General features: G+C 37.7%; 1 protein-coding gene across 1 annotated transcript in view; it reads right to left on the bottom strand.

Moving 5' to 3' along the window:
• The window catches only part of ERC2 (ELKS/RAB6-interacting/CAST family member 2), a 633,577-nt gene that overhangs the window by 244,640 nt on the left and 364,001 nt on the right, over positions 1 to 24,936 (bottom strand). Inside the window, exons 12-15 of the mRNA XM_026650452.1 lie at positions 22,807 to 22,842; positions 15,245 to 15,274; positions 14,278 to 14,471; positions 3,749 to 3,760 (exon numbers count right to left, since the gene is read on the bottom strand). Of these exons, the coding sequence (XP_026506237.1) occupies positions 3,749 to 3,760; positions 14,278 to 14,471; positions 15,245 to 15,274; positions 22,807 to 22,842 (272 nt within the window). The remainder of the gene's footprint in view (positions 1 to 3,748; positions 3,761 to 14,277; positions 14,472 to 15,244; positions 15,275 to 22,806; positions 22,843 to 24,936) is intronic.

The following is a 24,936-nucleotide window of genomic DNA, read 5'->3' as shown; positions in this document are numbered from 1 at the left end:
AGCAAAACAAATAATTAAAAAACACACTTAGCAATACATTGATTAATATAACTGAATAATTAAATACAGCCATTTCCTAAGTGAAGCTCTGACACTAATGATTATACAAGCCTGGAAACTTAAATGCAATCACTGGAATCCGTCAATAAACCCACATTGTACTCTAGTAGCCTTAACCAAGACTCGAGGGACAAAATTTGGCAGAGTTAGGACAACAGTTTTCTTTAATGAGGTCAACTACTCTTTTAGGTCAATATAACAAAACAGGAATCACGCCCACAACGACAGGACAGATATTTCCACACACAAATCATTAAATACCACAAAAATTAAATACATGGCAATAATATTGCACGATATTCTTTCTTTAACTTTTATATTGCAGATGACCTTTTCAATATATGTTGAATATTTGCTGACACAAATGCTATAACACCAACATTAAAATATTAAATTCATCAAAGGTTATCCCAAAGTAAGCATCTCAAATTCATTTCTGGATGGAATAAAAAAGAAAACTACCGTTTTTCAAGTGTACCAATAATAAGCAACCAATGATTTCCAAATAAATTGTTTCTTAATGATTGTTTGAATCCTTGGATTTAATTACTATTCAGCCTATCTTCTCTAGAAGCTGTCTATATTATGCATACAATAAAGAAGAAACTAAATCAGTGTTCATCCAGTTTACTAATGCTATTGACTGCAAACAGAACAGGATAATGATGAGATTCAAATTTCACGAAAAGTGAACTACATATGTAAAGAAATGCAATCAGCGTTAGTTGGAAAGTGATTTATAAAAGCGAAGCTTAAACACTGAAAAAATGCTATATGTGAAGTTTTAAGTAATGAGTATCTTCTCCAAAGATTTCAAAATTGCCAATATTTATCCAGACTACCAAGGTAGAAGACTAAGTTAGAGGCTGATGTGAGAAAGATAGTGATTTGTGACAGGCTCATCCTTGTAGGGCTAGGAATGTGCTGAACACTTTTCTGTCTGAGGTTACAACTTGGGGTCTAAGAGGCCTGCAACCTAGTTAATATTTGTCCTCCATAAAATTGCATCCATAGTTCCCTCCTCTTGGATGCTAATCTGCAGCAGCAACCCCCCTTGGAAGTGGGCTGAGTGCTCAGTTGTGGAGCTAAGATACAGCATCTCTCCCAAAATGATCATCTGGCCCAGCCTCAATATACAAAGAATAATTTGGGGGTAAAAAGTGTGAATTAGTATAAATGTAGGCTTTCTGAAATTTTCAGATACGGACATGTTACAAAGGCAGACTGAAGATTCTGCCATAACTCTATCTGAATGTGACATCAGGCCTTCCGATACCTGGAACCTTGCCTGAGAATGAAAAACCTGTATATCCCAAAAGTATCTACCTGGGAAACCTCTGCATTGAGATGGGCTCATCAGTCTGGATGATTTGTGGGGGGTGGAAGGGAAGTTCTATCTAGATATTTTCTGAAAGCCTGCCTTAGTGAATGGAACAAAGCTGCCCAAATAAGCCATGTGGTATGGGGAAGAAAACTAGTAGACAAATGGACTAGTTTATGTGGAAGTCAAGAGACCACTTTTAGCAAAAACCTTGTGTGAGCTTGAAGCACCACTTTTTCCTTAAGAAAAATTATGAATAAGAGATGAGTTTAAGAGCAAGAATGTAGTTTATACAACTGTCAGGAGACCCCCAAAAAATAAAAAAAACCACATCCCAGGACAACAATTAGTACAATGAAGGCTTGGAGAAAGGTTTAAAGGAAGGGATAATCAATCACCTAGGGACCAAAAGCCCACACAGCCATTGGATCCTTCAACTTGAAGTAGGCTTTTAAGAAGCCCTTCTTCATTCATTTCCAAGGGCAAGAGCCATTCCACAGGAATGAAAAGGAAAATATAGCTGCCAGGTGTATTTCAGAGACAATAAGTGTGAGCTAAATTTCATTAGCCAAACCGTCTATTGCAAACTGGAGGATATTGAAATAACTCAAGGCAACAATGGTTTACTGGAAGCCCAAATAGAAAACTTTTTCCACATTAAAACGTAAGTGTTATGCTTGGAAGATTTATGGATTTCCTAGAGCATCTAACACTTCATGGGAAGCAGCAAAGTTTCTACAGCTAAGAGCCCAGAATCTACACTGCTAAGTACAGAAAAGCAAGACCTGGGTGTGGTACCACTCTCACTCCCTTTCAACTAGAAGTGGTTGAAAATTTTCAGAAAATGATGATTTGACTAAATAAAATGTTTAGAAGGAATGAATCAATTTTGTCAAAATTGACAATGAAAAATTATCAAACCGTTTCACTCTGGAAAGGTCAAAGTGCTTCATTTCGATAAGTGTTTTGTTTATCATTTCAACTTTATATTAAGTTAAAAAACTGAAAGAAAACACTTTGACCTTATCAGAATGAAACATTTTTAAAAGGTAATTTTGATATTTCCCACATTAATTTTTTTTTTTTTTGGAATTTCATTTCACAGGAAATTTTGAAATTATGATTTTTGTTCCAATTCTAGACAAAGGAAAATTTCAAAATGTCAGCATTTCCCCTGGAACAGAAATTCTGAGTTTCAACCAGGTCTACTTTCAATAGCAAACACAAAATTATAGAATAAAATATGAGAGGCAATTTAGTTGTATGTAAATGTGATAGGGATACTGTACAGTAAGGTAATTGCAGAGCTACCTGAATTTACAAAGGATTTGATTTCAAAGCACCTCTAACTGAACTTTTGAGAAAGAAGCTATAGAATTCCTTTGAGAGGGTTATAAAAAACATCTGCAGTACAATCACCATGAACTCATCTGTCTTAAATAGGCATCTGAAGGAGGGCTAAATCATCTGGAAAAGTACAGTAAAAATTCTTTCTGCATCTAAGCACCGTGACACATAAAGCCAGTTCCCAGCTAAGTATTTTCTTCAACTTCAGCTATGATAAGTAATGGAAAATAAATTAAAAAAAAAATCAAATTTTCTATTGCATGCTGTTAATAATAAGGACCAAGCACATAATGCTTATTTCTAGAGTCCCTGTTATTTTGATTCATTGGCTGATATAAATAAGTATTATTTTCTTGGAGTATAGGAATGGGTGGTAAAAAATGTCTATTACTTATTTTCTTATTATTGTTGACTAGAGCTGGTTGGGAATTTTTTGATAAGAGCTTTTTCATTGGAAAAATGCCCATTTGTTGAAATAAACTTTTCTCAGGAAAGGGTCTCATAGTTGTACCAGTTACTCACATCGTTTGAACCAGTATATGACACTGTATGTAAATGATGAATTCCTTAATAACAATAAAAACAAATTTAAAAAAGAAAAAGATCTTCACACAAAACAACATGTGGATTCAATATGTGGCTAAACCACTTTTTCTTAGAAAACTTTTTCAAAACATTGTGATTTATTAAAATAAAATGGCTTAAGCTACAATGTTAACATAGCTGCTCTACTACTGCCAGAATGTTTGTTGTATGGGAAATGTATAACATTGTTTTAGCCCCATCATTTTACATAGTGCTTTAGAAAATGATGATTGAGCTTGAAACACAACTGGTAACCTTCCAATACTTTCTGACAACAAAATTATCATATGAAAAAACAAATTCTGAATGTATAATGAAAACGATGAAAAATAAATTGTAAGAGAAAAACCATTTAAGAAATGTATTATATCAATGGGAAGATCAAGCTTAGCTGAACAGCAAGTGATGTAACAGAAGAGAGCAGAAGGTACTGACCTGGAAGTCAAGCTTGTTGGAGCAGGGGTGAAAGCAGCAGTTTGGAGAACAAACAGAAAGGAAGGGAGATAGCAAAAGAGAATAAAGGGAGGATAAATATTAGTTTTTTCCAACGAATAGTGAGATGTTATATCAACAGTCTTTATTTTAAAAAAGCAGTAAAATAAAACTTCTGTATAGTATTTCTTTGATGAGCAAGGACCAAACAAAAACTTAAAAGCAAAAAAGTCACCTAGTCATTTATGGACTATAGAAAACTATATATGTTTACGAACTCACAGTGTACATATACAAATTGTAGTTAATAAAATAGATGGCAATTCTTAAGGCATTTGTTTGGCAGCCTGCAGTAATCGTCATGAAACCATTATTTGAACCATTGGGGATGACCCACATTCAGTATTTCATCTTCATCCGTGACAACAAAAAACCTAAACAATTTGGCTACAGGTTCAAAGATTTTCATTTTATAGGTTCAAAGTATTGCATCTAACAATGATCAAAGATATTGCTTCCGTGTGTCCCCCCAGGAAATACAGTCCCTTTCAAAGCTGACAGCAATTTTTTTTCACTCCTGAGAATGAGGTTAATACTTCATCATTGAAAATATCCAGATGCTTGATAACTTATTTGTACAAAAATATCTAACGTGCCCTTTCAATTAGCCAAGACAAAAAAAAATCCCCATTTTATGCCAAACTAGAATAATTCCTAGAGTTGTCACAGCTGCACATTGTTGCATTTATTTATGAAAGATAATTTAAAAAACAAAACAAAACAGAAAAATAGCTTTTGACAGCTATTCGGCATGCTGGTTCCTTGTATTTCACATACTGAATTATGTCAGTGCTGCACGGTTTGAATGCTGGCAATTTTTATAGAGTAGCCATCACTTTTGTTTCCATCTCAATTCACTACAAAAATACCCAGTGAAATAAAGTTTTAGACTAAATCCCACAAAAGTCAGGATATTTGAAATTGAATATTCATAACTGTGCCTCTCGAAGGTGGTATGTGCAAACACACAGGTGCAGGTGTGAAGTGGATAATTACATGCACAAAAGAACTGCAAATTGTGGGCTAGAATAGATTGTGCCATTTAATCAAAGCCTGGAGTGAGAGGCATGCTGCACTATACCATTCCAGGTGATCACAGGGGCATTCTGCTCCAAAGAGGCAGAATTGCTCCCTGGAAGAACCCAATTGTGCTATGGAGAGTACAATATGATCCTAGCTCTGCTGGGTGATGTGGAGTGGGTAGACTGCTTGTCTATCTTCCCAGTGCAGGAAGAACTAATACCACTCCCAAAAGTGTATTCAGGACTTTCCTTCAGGGCACAATTTTATTCTTCAAATACAAAACTCACAAACACACACATACAAAGCTATTCCCCTGAATAAAGCAAGCTGGAGGGGCCCACAGGCCTTTCCCCTTGAACCTCTACTCCCTACTCTAGGGACAAGCCACAGGAGCTAACTTTCCTGCAACACTCCTCAACTGACCCCTTCTCAGTTGGGGCTGATATAGGAACAGACCTGACTGGCCGCAGGCCCTTAAAGAGGGTGGATCGATGGCTTTTGGGTGATTTGCTCCCAGGAAGACCGGCAGTGCAGCACAGAGGCCATAATTCTGTACTTGTATTAAGAGAACCCTATCTTCCCTACTGCATAGCCACCTAAGGACCAGCCCCAGTCTAGCTCACCACAAAGGATTTCTGATGCAAATGCTGTCAGACACTTGCAATAGTACTGCACATATTTACTATACAGTTAAAGTCCCACAAAGAGAATATAATCAAATTGCAGCTAAGAAAAATGCTTCAGCAGTGTCTTTGCCTCAAAATAATATGTCAGAAATCTTTGTAATTCCTAAGGGCTCTGCTAAGTGGCTGGATTCAATTTAACAAACTGATTAACCAGTCTACATTTTCCTCTCTGGCATAACTCCAGGCTTTAGGGATCTGCATCACGATTTACTCTCTCATCCCCCCTCCATCAGCCTGATGGCACTTCACTCTTTATCCAACATCAAGCGGGAATGACTCAAGTATATACCTGCAGATTGCCAGATGGGTTAGTCTGGGGCTATAGCTCATAGAAGCAACACACATAACTGGACAAAACTGTAGCTTAGACCTGTTTTATCTGTTAAAAATCAACATGTGCCTGATCTGTTTCTGCTTCCCTCAGGGGTGGTCCTCCAAACCTCTGTTGGAGCTTAAAGACCTACCATTTCCTAAACTGGTTTCTTCTGCGTAGTAATTGAGCTGATTTTGGGCATACATTGCATAGGCTGCTTAAAGTGATTCATGGAAAGGGCTGTCCAAGCAGAAGCCCTCTCCAAAAAGAAATTTGTTATTAATCTAGTCCATTTCCTTTGTGGACTTTTCTTCAAATACCCTCCTCCATGGGATGGAATTTATCATCCTATGAAGCGTGCAGGGCTCTTTAAACAAATAGAGTCCAGACATTTGCAGGAAACTGTTTATAATTCCCAAATCCTGAGCTACAAATGAGCAGGGACAGCCTCCCTATGCTGCTTTTTAGCTACACACACTGTAGTGTGAAGACAAACACGAAGAGGCATGCTTTAAGTAGCAACTATAGAATTCCCTGAACTGGAAGTTCCCTCATTTATTAAGCTCCATAATGCAACATATACTGTTACTGATTGGTATGTGTAGAAGACCAGGAATTCTACAACTACTGCACATCTTCCTTTCTTTATAATAAATTGAAACTTAAATCATAAATCAGTGTCTATACATACAATTCAAAAGAAACTTCCAATTCCTCAAAACTATTTACACTACTATGTCCCTTTGCCAACCCCATTTACATAGTCCAGAGCAATATTCAAAAGATCAAGCCTTTGAGGGGGTCTGATCAATCTTCCAGACCATGGTCTCACTTTCGCTGAGTTTGTGTGTGCAGTTCTCTGGGGGAAGGAGGGCTCACTTCGTGACAGAGTACCTGCAGGTCCCAGATCCGCTCCTTGTTGTGTTAGGAAATATTTAAGATGAACCAGATTCTTTCAGAGAAGTCCTTTTGGAGTCTCCACTAGGTAGGATCTGGGAGTGGTCTGCCTGGTTCTGAACAGTTCCAAATTTCTGGAAACTTTTAAGCCAACCGTTGCTCCCTGGTCTCAGTTCAGGTAATGCTTTTGTTCTGTGCCAATCACTGAAGTTTTGTTCCTGCTTAATTTTTATTTCAGAATCCCATTTTCAAAATTCCTTCAGGTTGGGCTATTTAGATTTAAGCATATTAGTACCATAGGTACAGCCATCCTTAGTGGTCTTCGCAGCAAAGGTTTTGCTGGGAATAGACCAGACACAAGTGATGTTGACTGCTAGGCCATAAATGCTTTATACAGGTCCACTATTTTTATACAGGTCTTTTTAAAATCTGCACTGCTCTCTCCACCTCACCATTGCTCTGGAGGAAATGTGGACTACTAGTAAAATATTAAAAATCAAAGTCCTGTGCGAATGGTAGGCATATTTCAGGGATAAATTGACACCTATTCTTTGATATGGAGACTTCAGGAACTCCATGTTTTTCAAATATTCACTTCAGTCTCTGGCTGTCTTGTACTGAGGAAGTCTAAGTAAGTATAGCCAAGTCAATATACTCAGAAAAGTAATCAACTACAATAATGTGTGTCCTTTTCAGAGAAGCAAATATGTTGCTACCCACTGTCAAGCTCTGTCAGGTAGTTTTGTAGAGAGTAATAGCTCTGGAGATTGCCCTCCGCCCCTTGTTTCATACCCCACAGCACTCTACTAAAGTCTGAATTTGCCCATTCAGACTGGGTCACCACCCGGACTGTTGTGTTCATGCTCTGCACTTGTTTATTCTTGGTGTCCTGTATGGATTTTGGAGAGAATCTCTTTCTGTAGTACTGTAGGGATAAAATTGTTCCATCCTTTCAGAAGCAGGCCATCAGCCCCAACCAGGTCATTACATTCCTGCCAATACAACAGTAGGTCTGTTGGAAGTTGACTCTGAGCCCACCCTCTTTGGCAGAGTTAAGTAAATTTCTGGCAAGTCTTATCATTAAGTTGTTCATCTCTAATTAGCTGAAGTCAGCTGACAAATGCTGGATTTGTTGCCAGAACAAAGTCAATGTAGACTTTGACGACTTTCTCTAAAGTCTTTTCCTTTTCATTTGGTGGCTGCTTAATTGGGGTTCTAGATAGAGTGTCTACTGTTATGAGAACTTTCCCTAGTACATGATCAACGTTTAAAGAAAATTGCATCAGCTGTAGTTGAAATCTTTGAATCTTAGGTGGAAGATCATCCAGTGGTTTTGAATCCACTAAGGGCTTATGGTGTGTTTCTAGGTTCAAATCCAAGCTGAACAGATATGCACTGAGCTGTTCACAGACCCAAGTGTCTGGTAGAGCTTCCTTTTTCACTTGGGCATACCGCTGTTCAGTTTCTGAGAGGCTCCTTGATATAAATGCAACAAGTCTCTGGTCTCCTTCTGGCTGCTTTTGTTTGAGTTCTGCTCCTAAACCATATGACGATGCATCAACTGCTACTGTTGATGGGTAGTTTAGAGTAGTGTGCCAAAACAGGTGGACAGATCAGTAGTTCTTTTATTTTATTAAATGCATTTTGTTGTGTGTTCACCCAGATCCGCAAATTGTGACCATTAGGGAAATCCCTTAAGAGTTTTGTTACATGAATAAATTTGGTAAGAATTTCCCAAAATGGTTTGTCATGCCCAGAAACCTTTTTACACCAGAAATGTTTTGTGGTTTGGGTAAGGCAATTAATGCTTTCAGTTTGTCTGAATCTGGTTGAATTCCCTGTTTGCTAATTATGTGTCCTATAAACATAATCTGCTCCTTTCCAGATTCACATTTCTTATTCAGAGTGAGTCTGGCTTCTTGAAAGCATCTCAAAACTGTGTGTAGTCACTCATCATGTTCATTTTTATCTCTGCGATATACCAACACCTCATCTGCATGGAAGAGGATGCCAGGAAAACCTGACAATCTGAGAGATTCTCTTTTTGAAATGTGCCAAATGGAAGACGAATGAAAAAGTACCTTTCAAACCAGGTGATGAATTTTAGTTAATGGTACAGATTTTTTAACCAGGGGGATCTGCCAGAAGCCTGTCATAGTATCGAACTTTGAGAAGACTTTGGCCTCGGATAACACAGCTAATGCCTGATCAGCTGCAGGAAGTATGTGTCTTTCTCTGCGCACCATTTTATAAAGTTGTGTAAAGTCCACACAAATGCAGAATTTGCCATTGAGCTTCAGTACTACACCCATTCTTGTGCACCAGTCAGTGAGTTCTTCTATCCGGGAAATAACCCCACTCTCTTTAATTCTTCTTTGACTTTTCCTAGAAAAGGTATAAGGATGCACTATGAGGCTGAGAGAGCCAAGGGAGTTGGTGATGGCACTGATTTTATTTTGTACTCTCTTGACAACATTCCTAGCCCTGAGAAGATGTGTGGATACATGTCCTGTACAGTTTGCTTTCTGCCATTAATGCATTCCAGTTTCAGTAATAGGTGTAGTCCTTGTATGCTGGAAACTCTAGTAGGGGAGTTGTTAGTCCTGATATGACACATATTACTTGTAAAAGAACTTTCAGTCATTTCCCAAGGAACTCCCTAGAAACATCCAACTATTGTTACTAGCCCCATGTAGAATCTTATTTGATCTGTGCTGATTTTCATCTGGGATTGATTATAAACTTTTTGGAATTGCGGTGACTGCTGCTCCAGTAACAATTTTAAATTTAAGTTTTTGATTGTTTAGATTCATGCTTATGTACAAAGATATTGCCTGTTCTAGTGAGGATATAGTCCTTAGAAATATAGACTCACTGTCATCTGATAACAATCCCTGTTGGATAGTTTCCACTATTCTTGATGACCTGCACGCTATTGCAAAATATCCCATTTTGTGGCATCTCTTATATTCTGCCTCTTTAGCTGCACATTGTTGCCAGCTGTAGCTTGGTGTCTTGCCAGATCTTCCACAACTTTTCCAACCATCTTTTCTATTAAGGTTGAAACAAATGGAATCCAGACATTTGCAGAGAACTCTGTTTACAATTCCCAAATACCGAGTCATCCATGAGCAGGGACAGCCTCCCTATGCTGCTTTTCACCCACACACACTATAGTGTGAGGACACACACAAAAAGCCATTCTCTAAGGAGCAGTAACTAAAGAACTTCCTGACCAGGAAGTTCCCATGTTTAGTAAGCTCCCCACTGCAACACATCCTGATCCTATTTGGTTACTGTGGAGGGCCAGGAACTCTATAACAACTTCACCCACCCATAATTTAGCTCCTGGTGCACATGTGGGTAACAGGATATCTGCATTTCTCAGGTTCTGGAAGCACAAGATCTCAGTTCTCATTCCTTTAACAAATCACTCAAGATGTGAACTCATAGAAAGTTAAATAACATAAGATTGTTCTGGGAAAAACATATTACAGGCTATTAAGAGTATATATTGTTATTGTTAGTTATATTGATATTTGTATAAGATCTTTTACACTTGACTTTATTGAAAATGAGTATTATACTGATACAGCAGAAAAAACATGACCAATGCAATAAGTTACCAAAGAGTGATAGAAAGCTTTTAGGTTTATCAGACTGTAACAATAACCAATTTGAAAAATAAAAGTATTTTATTGTATATAAAAAGTAATTAACATACAGACCAACCTACAGTATACATGATGTATTGTATACAGTATAGGCATTTGTTAGAAGTAAATGATTAAACTGTCAGAAACGCAGTGATTTCTGAAGTAGAAATATAAAGTTCAAGCCAAAGAGAATTACCATATGCATAAAAGCTCCTTCAGTTTTGCTAATAATTCCTGCCTGTCTGCTATTCAGCACGTACATTTCTTTGAGACTGTCCTAAATCAGATATCTCTTCTTTCAAACATTTGACGTTCTCTAGTATACTAGTCAACTGCCCAGTTTAAAAAGTGATTTTCTGTGTTAAGTTTTATTTCAATCTATAAAATACAAACTTATTTCAACGGTTTTTAAATTTCAGATTAAAGGATTTAATTATAAACACTCCTCCACAACTCTGAAATATAGATGTTTTATATTGGTAAAAACACTATAACTAATAATATTATGAAGTACACCTCTACCCCGATATAATGTGACCCGATATAACACGAATTCTGATATAACGCGGTAAAGCGGGGGGGGCGGGGCTGCGCACTCCAGCGGATCAAAGCAAGTTTGATATAACGCGGTTTCATCTATAACACGGTAAGATTTTTTGGCTCTCGAGGACAACGTTATATCAGGGTAGAGGTGTATGTCTTTTATAATTCAAGCCAACAAAATTAGATACTGGGCAATTTAAAAAGACTACTTTGCAATGCAAGGAAGATTTTAGAATAGGAATACACATGGAGCTCAGCAGATTATGTTCAAAATGCATGCCTGGACAGAGCACTCACTTTCCTAAGAAATCCCACACAAGCCTCTGTATCTGGAGCACGTGCTGTCACTATCACTGGACAGAAGACAACTTGCCCTTTGGAAGCTGCATAGGAGAGTAGGGAACAAGGCGGAGGAAGCAAGTTTGCAGAGCTGCAACTCATCTTTTTACCCCAACAAGCAGGGGCGGCTCTATGTATTTTGCCGCCCCAAGCATGGCAGTCAGGCAGCCTTCGGCGGCACGCCTGCGGGAGGTCTGCTGATAACGCGCTTTCGGCGTCCCCACCACCAAAGCCGCGGGACCGGCAGACCTCCCGCAGGCATGCCACCGAAGGCTGCCTGACTGCCACCCTCACAGTGACCGGCAGGCCGCCCCCCCACGGCTTGACGCCCCAGGCACGCACTTGGAGTGCTGGTGCCTGGAGCCGCCCCTGCCAACAAGGAATGGGTGGAGAGTAGGTAAAGCCTTGGCTCTGCTTTCCCTCAGATAACCAGCCAACAGAGCTGAGCCATCACAAGGGGGAAAGTATGCAGCACCTTGTAAAGAACTGCAGTAGTTTATTTCTCGCTGGAATTATAAGGGTCTCAAACTTTGGGTCATATTAAAGGAGCCTGATTTGCTAAAAAAGGCTTAAGAACCAACACTCTGAAAATCAGGCCTCTTCATTGTGTCTCTATACCTAGAGCAGATTACTTTCCCTGTTGTGCTGGCCACCCATTCCACACCCCTTAATACCCATACACATGCAGGAGGGTGAATATACGTGTGTCTCCTTATTCTCCCACGCTGCAGTCTAAAACATGGGATAATCTAGCCCTTACATTCTAAATAGATGAACCGACACGCAATTTCTAAATCAAGATTTGTGTTTTATTTTGGAATAGTTAATCTGCTTCTTCATGGAATACTTTCTTATGTACATTGTATATCTAGGGCTCAATCCTGAGGAGTGCTGAGTACCCTAACTCAGATGCATGATACATGTGTGCTTAACTTTAATCATGTGAGTAGTCTCGTTGAAATTAACTGGATTCCACACAGAGGCCAGGGGCCATTCTAGCAGATCTCAATGCAAGTTGGGGGCTAAAATTTATAACATTTTATAGCTACCATCTGGTCATACTCAGCTATTCAAATATACCGTACACGTTTCTCAGAAATACGTCACCAATTTTGTCACACTCAATATACATGTGATTCATTTCTTTGTGTGAAATTGAAGGAAAACATGTAAAATATCCACTACTCATTAGAATCCTGGCCATTTGCTCTATAATCAATTGTCAGTAAATGACTGAAACTGCTTTATGTTCAGACTAAGGTTCACATAAATCAAATAAAAATATCATGCAGGAAATCACATTCATATGCATGAAGAAAACCATACAATCTATTCTTATATTTATGCCTCTGTATTTGATTATATCCTTTGTATTAACTATGCTGGAAGTAAACTATTAAACATATTATTTACAGTGTGGGAATTTAAATCTTTATTTTGCCAAATTTCCCAAAACAAGAAGGTTTAAAAGAAAAATTGGGGCCCAATCCTACGAGGTGCTCAGCACCAGTAACTTCCACTAACTTCAGCAGATGTCAGTGCTTCTTAGCACATTAAGGCCCACAGTTACTATAATTCCTGTTCTGGGCAAGGAGAATTTTCTATATGTATATCAAAAATTTCACAGTAACTTGTGGGCATTGTGTACATTGTGCACATCAGGTAGATGTATTTATTATGCATTTATCTACAAAATTCACCTATCATCCATCCCACATCTCCTGGGCACATGCATATTACTCATACAATTATAATATTGTAATAATAGTAAATATATTGTAGAGTAAAATAATATGTTGAACAGCATATCATTTTCGTGATTTTATTCTTAAGCATTTTATTCTACACCATCCACAAGTAATTATTGCTAACCAGATCTTTGTCAAGTGTCTGCAAAAAGTGAATAAAGTAAATATTTAGCAACAGTTAAATTGTAAGAAGCTGATAAATAACCACATTAACTTTTGGAAGTTCATCTGAAGTTTCAAACCATGTAAGAAGGATGTTTTACCTCTAATCCACACAAGCCTCCTTCCGTAAAAGACAGATCTTGGCTTTCTCCCTCCAATAACAATTGAAATTACTAGTAGGTCTATTTTGTAGCAGGATCTTTCTTCTGTGACAGTGCGCCACTTTGTCCAGTAGTAGCTGACAGATGGGCAGGATCTAGCAACAGTTACAGTGGGACCCACTGATCTTGCTTTTGATTTATGTGGCCCCTTGAGACTCTCCTCTCACAACACAACCCCTGAAATACACACTTTTGAAACACCCGAACACACAAGATTGCTTCCTTCCTTCCTATAAGAATGGCTACTCTGGGATAGGAATGGAGAAATCTCACAGACTCAAGAACTTCACATATATAGTACAACCTGGGGCACAATCTGCAGGAGAAGCTTTACAGTACTTTTCAATTTGAAAGGAACACGATTAGTGATTCCAACCCCCTCTCTCCCTCCACCAGGGAAAGGCTGAACAACTTCCCCACATGTAAGAAGAAAGGGGAAGGGCCACCTTCAAAGGATACTTGCCAACAGAAGAGTGTGAGGTACCCCAGAAAAATACCTAAAGCTAGAGTTAAGGAACAGACTAAGAAGATTTACCACATCTTTCCAGAATTTCTCAGATGTCTACTGTACATGCTGTTCCAGGCAAGGACAAATGTCTGGAATGGTTCTTATTTGGGTTCACCTAATACTAATACAGTATCAGTAAAAAAGCATAATTGCTCCCATAATGCAATATCTCACCCAGGTTTTGCAGACAGGGATATTACTATGTAAACTGTGTAGGAGTTTCCCTATATATACTCTTTGATATGTAGAATACCAAGCCTTTTCTAGCCAGAAGGAGGAGATTCCAAATCTTTTCAAAGCCAGCACATACACTTGTTTCTTAGGTACAACTTGTGAAGTAATGTGAATTGATTTTTTTGTTATTTTAGGTCCTTCCACAATGGAGATCTCTTAATAAAAAGGCCATTCAATATAAAGCAAATAATACAAAAATTACCTTTCTAGCTCAGCAATTTTCTTATCTTTGTCATTCTTCTCATTCTCCACTTCCTTGAGGATTTCTAGAAGTCTGTCAACCTCAGCTTGAGCTTTGCCACATTCTTCTCTGTAGTAAGATGCCTCTTTGTCAAGCTGTTTCATTCTGTCTGCAAATTCTGGGTTCAGCCGAGCTTCTTCTTCAGCTTCATGAGCCTTCAGTGTTAAGTTAAAAAACAACAACAATCATTTAGATAATTTGCTGGCGCTATTTCTGCAGCCTCAGTGTTCAAGTCTGCATGAAAAAAAGGATTATGGGTATTTTTGTCAATTGGAAGCATATTCCCATAAAGGCACATAAAAGAAAAATAAAAATCTGTCTGCATTCTTCCTATAATCATCAGGGGGTTATATTCCCAAAACTGCATCATGAAGAAAAAATATTTCCCCCAATTTAGCGTTTTTCATACATGAAAATCTTAACTTTTGTTTCACTATAAAGTTTCTTACTACTGTCAAACAGGCAGGCATTTAAAAAAATGCAACATTCAGTACCCTAGTCCACAGATTAAATCACTGGATATCTATAAAAATCTCATTGGATACTAACAATTTAAAGGAAGGAATCAGAGCTGTTTTTAAAGGTAAAACTAGAAGAATGCTTTCAGCTGACAGTTTTAACCCAAAGCCTTTTTTTCTACTGTTAATACTTAACCTGAAACATCAGAGAAACAAGCCCATTGGTGAACACGGCACAAATAAATATACCTGGCAAACACATGCATGGGTGGGTGGCAATTTCACAGACAAGAAAGAACACAATGAAAACAACAACAACAGTGCAGAGTCCTGTCCTACTCCCACCAAAACTAATGGGAAAGTCCCATTAACTTCAATGGGAGCAGGATTGGGCATAAAGTGTTTTAAACTCTTGGCTGAAATAATCACAGACAGATGGAAACAACAATGCACTGCAATGCTTAGCCTACCCCTTGTTTCCCATTATTCCTAATTGGCATCTTCAAAGAGCAGGCAGGGAAAAAACAAGTAGTTTAACCGCAGTGCACATTAAACATGGAAAATTCAGAGAACATTTTTTTAAAATGTACAAATATTTTACAAAAATTAATTAGAACGGTAGGTCTTCTTGCTATCTTACTAAACAAAGCAGATGTTGATTTGTTTTATTTTTAATTTCAGGGAATAAACAAGGCAAGCAAGCAATGAAACAACTGCTGGTCAAAATGAAACATGCATGTCTTGAAAAAAAAATCAGTACCACGAACTACTACGGTTAGAAGGTTGACATTCTTTGCAATGATTTAGTAGAAATTTCTCTCTCTCTCTCTATATATATATATGTATAAATATTAAAAGTCTTGTGTTTAAAGGAGGAAAAAATAATTAAATTACTGAAGAACAAAAATATTTTGTGTATGCATGTAACATAATTTAAGCATGAGGATAATAAGGAAAATAATGTTACTTTCAAATTCTATTTTTCTACTTTGGGATTTCTATTCACACGGGAGATCTAATTGTGAAAAGAACAAGGAAGTGACATAAGAAGCTCACTATATTTGTTCTTCTTGTTACTCCAACCCTCCCCTCTAGACAATATTACATTCTTAGGCTACAGGCTTCACACAGATGCTGGGATCTCCCTACACTGAGCTCATTGCAGGGTCTGGTACTTAGAGTATTTCAACTATATTGTTCTGGTGGCACATTTACTAACAAAATATTTTTTTATCTTTTAGAAATCCACAAAGTTGATAAATATCACACCGGGGGAGAGGGAGAGGGATTAGCTATAGTCAAACTTTTTTTTTTTTGCCATTATATTTTTTAAGTAAGTGCAATAAGGGCTCAAAACCCAGTTGTGCAAGAGATTGAGGTCCTTCTTTAAAGGTGCTAAGTACTCTCAGTTCCCACTGACTTCAACAGGAAATGAGAGTGTAGAGCACTTTGACAATTGGGCCATACACATTCCTCTCCCATGGAAAACAGAGCAGGAGCTGGCAAGTATTCCTATAATTCTGCAGAGGCCAAAAATCCACAGGAAAAATCAGGTTCCCTCTTTTAAGATCCCAGGTAATCTATGGGGAGAGCCAGCCCTCCACATCACTCCTCAGATTTCCTTCTCCCACCTGGGATCATGGTTCACTTAAGAAGTCCTGAAACAGACTCACCCACTCTGTCCCTATTTCTCATTTGCCTCTTATATTCTATTCCATCACCATTAGCTTTCCCTTATCATCCTGCTTCTGTGTCTCTCCTTTTAACCCTGCTCCCACCATTCTATCCCTGCCACTCAACCTGTTTCCATTCTATCCCCTCTCCTTCTGCCCTCTCAGTCTTTTCTTCACTCACCTCCCTTGCCATCAGCATATTGGGACAGGAGGCTTCAACCACCATCTTCTCCTTCCAGCTCCTGCTGGCTTAGCCCCAGAAGATGAAGAAGCTAGAGTAAGGACTTACAGCTGCTTGGCCAGCTGCATTTCCTCTGCCACATTGTTCCCCAGTGGCCAAAAGCAGTAAATGGGGGGAAATCCCTATAGTCCTGCTGGATGCACAGCATCCCAACACAGCTGTGGGGAAGCAGGACAAGGCTATGAAATGTGAGAGTGTCACGTCATATCCCTGAAACACAACAGCTCCAAAATTACCAAGTAAAGTTACTGTCTTATACCATGTGATATGCTTCCCTTTGTTCAGTTGCATAGTAAGGTAGTTAGGAGAAATTTAAGGACAAACAAATTGTTCACAGTAGGGCTCCTCCTAATACACACATCATTCAGCTGAATTAGTGAAGCACTGATGGGATGATTTTTGTAACATTCCGTAGTGCAGGCGTGGTCAGAGAGATAAAGTGACTTGCCTAGAGTGGGTATGTCTACACAGCAACTGGGAGGATGCTTCCTGGCTCAGATCAACACACTAGGTCTTCTTGAGCTAGTGTTGTGAAGAAATAGCGGTGTGGCTGTGGCAGCCTGGGCAATGGCTCAGGCTAGTCAACTGAGTATATACCAGGAAGTCAGGAAGGATTGTACTCAGATAGCTACTCAAGCCACTGCTGCTACACTGTTATGTTTAGCACGCTAACTCAAACAGAGCTACCGCATATCTGTCTAGCCACACGCCCACTGCAGTGTAGACACACTCAACGATTCAATGGGAGAGCTGGGAAGAGAATCCAAATTCCCTGAAGCCCAGTCACACACTATATCCACTTGACCACACTGCTTTACAGAAATAGTCTTTTTAATCATTATGGATGCTTTAATTAACAGTAGTTTGAATGTCAACTTTACATTAGAATTGTACATGTTTGATGCTGCTTTTTATAATTGTAACTGTGAAGTGCGTTATACGCATGTACTAGACATTGAAGACAAAACAGTAATGTTTTCAAATTTGTAGTGTTAAAATTAGTTGTGTAAAATGAAATCACTTGGAGGACTTTTCATGTTAACAATAATAATTCCCGGCGGCTCCAGGAAGCACAAGGGAAGTAAATGGAACCAGGAGACTACCTATTCCCCTTTGCACTTTTGTTCAGTAGCCAGGCACAATAAAAGCCCTATTACTCCAACAAAAGAACTATTCCTAACATGCCCGGTATTCAAGACACTTCAAAAAGGGAAGGGTGAAAGCAGAGCCAGGGTTCCACACAGCAGAGGCACCAGAGCTAGCTGGGCATGCATGCAGGAATACGCTGCACTCACAAAACGGTGTAGTTGAAGGTATATTCCGCTACATACTGGCAAATTCCATGAGAAATTCCGCCTTCCAGAGGCACAATTCCTCCTGGATAGATTCCCCCTGGAGCAATGCATCTCAACACCATTCCAAGCATGAGACAGTGCCTATAAAACTCGAGTATGCCCAGAACTGATAAATTATCTACCCCACCCTACCAAGGCTCTGGAGATGCTTCACAGAGATGCATAACAATTAAAATAATATAAAAGCACAATGCAAATACTAGGATAAAAACATTATAATCTAAAAACATTAGGAAACTAAATATGGAGTCCAGTATTTGAAACCATTATTAGGTTGTCCCTACATGTATGGGATTACCCATTCAGTAGATTGGGACTAATTGGGAGAATAAGGATTGTTTTGCAGAAGGGATGCAGGATCAAACCCATGCACACTACTAAATGGAAGGAAAAAAGGAAAGGTTCTACATATATGGAGAGCTGATGGAGCAATATCATAAAACATCTTTGAAACAGAAAAGTTTTCTGGTGTTATTCAAAATTTGCCAAGGACGGACAGATTGGCTGTAAATAGAGAGTGAGGCTATGTCTACACTACAGCCTATGTTGGCAAAATTTATGTCGCTCAGGAGTGTGAATATTCCACCCTCCTGAGTGACTAAATTACACCGACAGAAGCACTCGTGTGCACAGCGCTATGTCGATGGGAGACCTTCTCCCACCAACATAGCTTAATGCACTTGCGGAGGTGAGGTTTTTTTATTCCAATGAGAGAACTCTCTCCTGTCGGCATAGAGCATCTTCACCAGACGTGCTTCAGCAGCACAGCTTTACCAGTACAGCTGCACTGCTGCAGTGTAGTACATATAGACATGGACTAAGTTCACAACTAAGTTATTCAATTCTCTCACATTAGGGACAAATAGAGAGACAAGGTGGGTGAGGTACTATCTTTTATTGGACCAACTTCTGTGGGTGAGAGAGACAAGCTTTCGAGCCATGCAGAGGTCTTCTTCAGGTCTGGGAAAGACACTCTCAGTTTCACAGTTAAATGTGCTAACTCAGGGGTGGCCAAACTGTGGCTCATGAGCCACATGTGGCTCTTTTACCATTAAAGTGCAGCTCATGGAGCCCCCGCACACCCCCATTCTTCACCTACCAGACTGGGTGGGGAGATGCTCAGGACCTTTGCCTTGCAGCAGGGTGGAGCGGTAGGGGCTTCTGCCCAGCGGGGAGGGGTCTTGGGGCTTCAGCCCTGCGGGGCGCACCTGCCAGGGCTCAGGGCTTCAGCAGGAGCAGCGCTGAAGCCCCAACCTCTGGCTCTCGAACTTCTGAAGATTGTCGTATGTGGCTCAGAGGGCCAGAAAGTTTGGCCACCCCTGTGCTAACTACTTATGCTAAACAATCTGTTCCATCTGACCAGTTCTTTACAAGACAAAATTTTCTTATTAATATATACCACTTACATATTCAATATAAATGCCAATAGCTTGTTTGTAAATTATTTTAGGGGCTTGATACTATTTTTAATTTGCATAGTACTGTAACCATCTAACAACAGTTTCTCAGTAATAAAAGTTAAATATAAATACACACTTTTTATTCCAATTATTAATTGGGATGTTGCATTTTAAAGAAAATATACTACTTGCATACAATTATTGAATTGATACTATGCTGTATTTCAGTATTGGAAAAGCCATTATTATTTTTTGCAATCCCCAAAACATCCAAATAAAGAGACTGTCACCCTAATGTTTGAACTTCTCTGATTCTAAAAAGCATTTCATATTATCGACCCTGTTTTTTATTTTGCATTCCACAAGTAGAGGCAAAATAATGTTTTCTATATAAATACCAAATTGTCTACAGAAATATTAAAGTGTGATAAAGACATATAAAATTAATGAATATATTATAAATTATGCCCACAATCCTGCATTAATTTTTCTGTATCAGATGTATGCATTGGAATAGTATACCTTAATTTAAATTAGCCAAAAAGATCAAATTAGTGCTTGACCAAAAATAATAATTAAATGAAACAGCAGAAATGTACATGCAAGAAAATACTTTCTAAGATCCTTCACATTTTTTCTGGTTCAATAATAAATTAAATAATCTGTTCTCCTCTTAAATTTTAAAATCGCTTTAAATTTAAGTTATTTTTCAAACTAATTCCTGGGACTGAGCTAAGCAATTTAGAGCTGATCTTTGCTTTGGTTTTGATCTTCCATTGCTTCTGCTCAGTATTTGCAGAATCAGGTCCTCAATATTCAGAAGCAGCTTGAAGGACTAGAAACAATCAAATAAATTGTAATACCTTATTACAGAAAAATAACAATAATGTAACTGTTTTCTAACCGTTATTTATTAGCACAGGGCATGATTGCATAATCTAAACGGTGTTTACATCTACACACAAAAGTAAACAAGGCCCAAATTCTGTTAATATTATTCAGACAAGTAGTCTCTCTAAATTCATTTTGAATATTCTCATGAACAAGATGAGCAGGATTTGGGCCCCTTTTATATTTTTCCACTTTGCTACCAAAAAGCCTACAAGTGTGAAACAGATTCATCTGTTTGTTTTGTGCATTTTTAAAATGTAGCTTCAGTGATAAGAGTGAGTGCCCCAGAGTTGATAGTACTCTATGGACTAACAAAGATTTATCATTCTACTGGAAAAAGAACAGGCAGTATGAAGGAACTAAGGCTTACTTAAAAATTGATTGTTAAATGCCAGAAAGTTTTAAAATGAAGATTGGAGATCAACAGGACTGTATTTTCCATCCACCTTATATAAAGTCATTTATTTCATATTTGGAAACACAAATTTGGCTCAATTTCTGTTCATGGCAATCATGTAGTCTAAAGAACAAGTCTTTAGATCAGTCTGAAAAACATATTATTCTCACATTGTCAAAAATAAACACAAAGGGAAAAATAACTAAAGAAAATATGCATTGAGGATAAGATGTAACTACCTGCTACATGAATTTAATATAAAAGATTTTCCATTCAGTGGTTTTGAACCACTGAGAGATGGTACTTGTAAAAAAGAAGCATGCAAAAAGTAAAAATTGATAAGATTTTGGATACTATATGCAAAAAGGTTAATGGTCAACAAATAGCAATCACTGTAGCAGTGGGATTAAAATTGAAATAATTAAGGGAATGGTCTACATCGAGCAAGAGAAAAGGTAACCAAGGAGTCAGCAATATACAAAAGGTGTGCACTATAAGAGTGCAGATGATATGCATGAAAGTATGTCGTCTACCTATGAAACCATCATGTCGATGACCCAAACTAATATAAGGAGTGCAAAGTGTACAAGAGTGCAAACTATTTGATCACCACAGTATGTTGCATGAGAAAGTGGGTATATAATTAGGTTTTATGTTCTCTATGAACAAATCATGACTGATTTCCAAATGTAATTACATGATTTTCAAGAAGTAAATATGGTAGATTCTATGGGATCTATTCTCCCATTCATGGCCAGCTCCAGGGTTTTGGCCGCCCCAAGCAGCCAAACAAAAAAGAAACCAAAACAAAAAAAGCTGCGATCGCGATCTGTGGCAGCAATTCGGTGGGAGGTCCTTCGCTCTGAGCAGGAGTGAGGGACAGTCCGCCGAATTGCCGCCGAACAGCTGGACGTGCCGCCCCGCTCCGAAGTGGCCGCCCCAAGCACCTGCTTGGTAAGCTGGTGCCTGGAGCCGACCCTGCTCCCATTAATACACATGAAATTTCCACTACATCAGTGGAAATACTCAGCATCAACAACAGAACAACAGACCCACTGGATGAAATCCTGGCCCACTGAAGTTAATGATATAACCCCCATTGACTTCAGTGGGACCAGTGTCACCCAAGTGTTTAATACCATATTTTTATAGAACCCTATAAAATCAAGTTCTTTCACACCTTCTGATTGGAATTACTATGTAATCTGTAGGTCATAAATTGCTATGTTATCACAATCCAGTTACATCATTATTTCTGCCCTGTGATGCTCACAGCATATTTTTAGTGTTAGTTTGTACCAGCCGGAAAATCTTCTACAGATAAGAATGTGTTTTTGTTCTTCCTCAAATTGAAAAATGAATACAATATAGACAAAAGGAAATTGCTTAAGAAACTATATTAAAGAAGGCATCAAAGAATAATCCCAAACAAACAAAAGCATTATTACATTTTCTTGTTTAAACTAATAGGACAACATTGCCATTGTTTTTATCATTCTATATTTTCAGCCTTTTCTTGGTCAAAATATGTTTTTTAAATGTATAAATACTGAACATGCACATTCTTCTACTGAAAAACTGATCTTTTGCCTTCTGAACTAATGTGATCATACTGCAACTTTACAAAAATATGCTGAACAGACATTTACTAGGTATTATTACTGATATTATCAGGTGAGATATCATAAATACATCACCATATATTATTCTGAATTTGAAGGATCCAGTAAAGTATTCCATGAGCATAGCGTTAAAATAAAATAAAATAAAACAAAACAAAAAACTATCTTTTGCATGCTTTTAAAAAAAATATAATAGAGAAGTTGAAGACCTGAAGGCAATGACATTTGAACTTCGGAGGATGTTATATTAATCCAATTCCCAGTTAATACATATCATATTCAAAAAAATGGCCTTAAAGTCCACAAAGCTCATTTATTTTGACATAACTAAAACAGGTGATCATCAAAAAAATGTTTTGCAAAGCTCCATAGAGGAAGAACACAACACAGTGTCAGGTCAATGGATCCTCATGCTTTCATATGTTACAGCGGGCACTTTCAGAAAGGACTTACTGGATTGTACATCTGATTGAACAACTGTTCAGCTTGCTACATTGCAAAGTTGGGAAGGAGTGAAGCATAGACAGGAAAAGAAGGAAAGATCCAGGAAAACAGCATTAGCTCAACAAATCCAGTGCATTTGCACAGAAGAACTTGTCATAAAAAAGTAGAAATTTAAGTTTCTAAACATTCCTCGGTGAAAGCGAGAGGCACTGGGGAAACATAAATGTTGACTTTGGCTTCTAAAAAAGAATAGCTGGAGTAAAAAATTTAAGGTTTGTGTTACTTTCCCTCTCTCAAGTTAAATAACCCATGAAATAAAGAAAGGTGTCCACTTTTGATGATACATTAAGTGCTAGTCTCAAGCAATGAATCACTAGAAGCGCTTTTAGCCAAGGCTGCAATTTATCACAAAAGTTTCAAAGACAGTAATAATAAAAGATTAATTAAACTTTATCATTAAATTTATGGTTTTTCTTTTGTATTAACACAAGCCTGAATTTTCGATCCAATATGACTTTTGAACAGTACAGCTTGGCAAACAGTAGTTTAGCAACAGCAAGTATGTCAGTAAGCATGGAAATATAAAATCCATGATAAACAACAAAAGGAGGAAATTCTAAAATGGATAATAAGATTCAGGAAAGCAACATAAAAAATAATTAACTACCTATGAGGTAATTCCTGCTGTTCCATCATAATTAGCAAAGGAAAATATGTAAAAAAATGCCTGTAGAGTTTTGGCACAAAAGTGTTGGGAGCTCCCCACTAATTTTGTTCCCATCAATTCCAAATCATAATCCTCGTAACAAAAGGCTTAACAAGCATGCTCATGGTTTTAAACAATTTTGGTGTACAGTAAAATACAGTATGAACACAGGAGCAATTATTCTTTTTGAATGCTCTCCTATTTATTGGTTTTTAAATGCATATGCTATTTCAATTAATAATGGGGCTACAGTTCAGTTTGTTGTAATCAAATATTTCAAGAGTCTGCCTAAGGATTTTTGTTCTACTTTTGAATATATTCTTTGAGAGTCTGCATATTTTCTCCCCCAGAAATGCAGGTATTGCACAGTGTCAAGTATGTAATACTGAGAAATAGTTATAGTCAAGCCTGGGGAAAATGTCTTGGAGAAACAAATATATATATATATATATATATATATATATATATATATATATATCAAAAAAGGAGGAATTTAAAAAATAATTGAAAAAGAAGAGGAAGAAAATTCCAAGGCAAAACTGTTCCTCATCACAAGTTTGGTTAGGCCTTGTATCCCATAAACACTTCTTCTGGGCATAGTGCTTAGGACTATGACTTCTCAGAACTATTCACTGTTGCAAATATGTGCTGGATTAAATCGATATTTAGGAATAAAAATAGATACAACTAAAGAATCATAGTTAATGCTGGGCAAGTTAACTAACAGTACCGCCACTCTGATTTATTTATTTTTTAAGAAAGATAAATGATATGCAAGTTAATATTTTTTAAAAAGAATGGATACATATTTGGAGTTACTTTTCAAATTATGTCCAGTGAAGTGACACATCTCTCACCTCTGCAGTGTTGAGTGTTCATTGATACAGTGAGCATCCATATGGGACATGCAGATTTGTATACTGTGTATAAGAATGAAGAAATGTATATGCTCCCTCCCATCTCCATTCAACAAAATTCTAAAATCCTCCCAAAACTGATTTCTGTTTCAGTTAGTTTGTTAAGGGATAAAATCAGTGACTGAAGGTAGATTTCAATTTCTGGAGAGCAAGTTACTTTTATCACAGGATATTTTTAGGTTTAGCTGAAATTAAAGCTTTTACTAAAGTAAATGTAAATTAAAAATTACTGTTTGCAGTCCATTGTCATTAACAGCCAGTGTTTCTATTCTCCTAAACACATCCAACAATGTTGAATCTGCATATTATTGTGGAAATACCAAGCCTCCTACAAATCTTGGGCCAGTTCCCATTGGGAATTCATGTTGTATTTATGGTATAATCAAACTATTATGTTTTCAACTTTCATTTGGTAACCCTTTGTATTTTATTCATAAGGAACATACTTCCTTTTTATTTAAAAGGAGGCCCAGACACTTACAGACTTTTATAACTGCTTATTTTTCCATTACTAAA

Source organism: Terrapene carolina, unplaced genomic scaffold (assembly GCF_002925995.2).
Source record: "Terrapene carolina triunguis isolate 2854851 unplaced genomic scaffold, T_m_triunguis-2.0 Scaffold89, whole genome shotgun sequence".
NCBI lineage: Eukaryota > Metazoa > Chordata > Testudines > Emydidae > Terrapene > Terrapene triunguis.
This window is presented reverse-complemented; position numbering and strand designations above follow the sequence as displayed.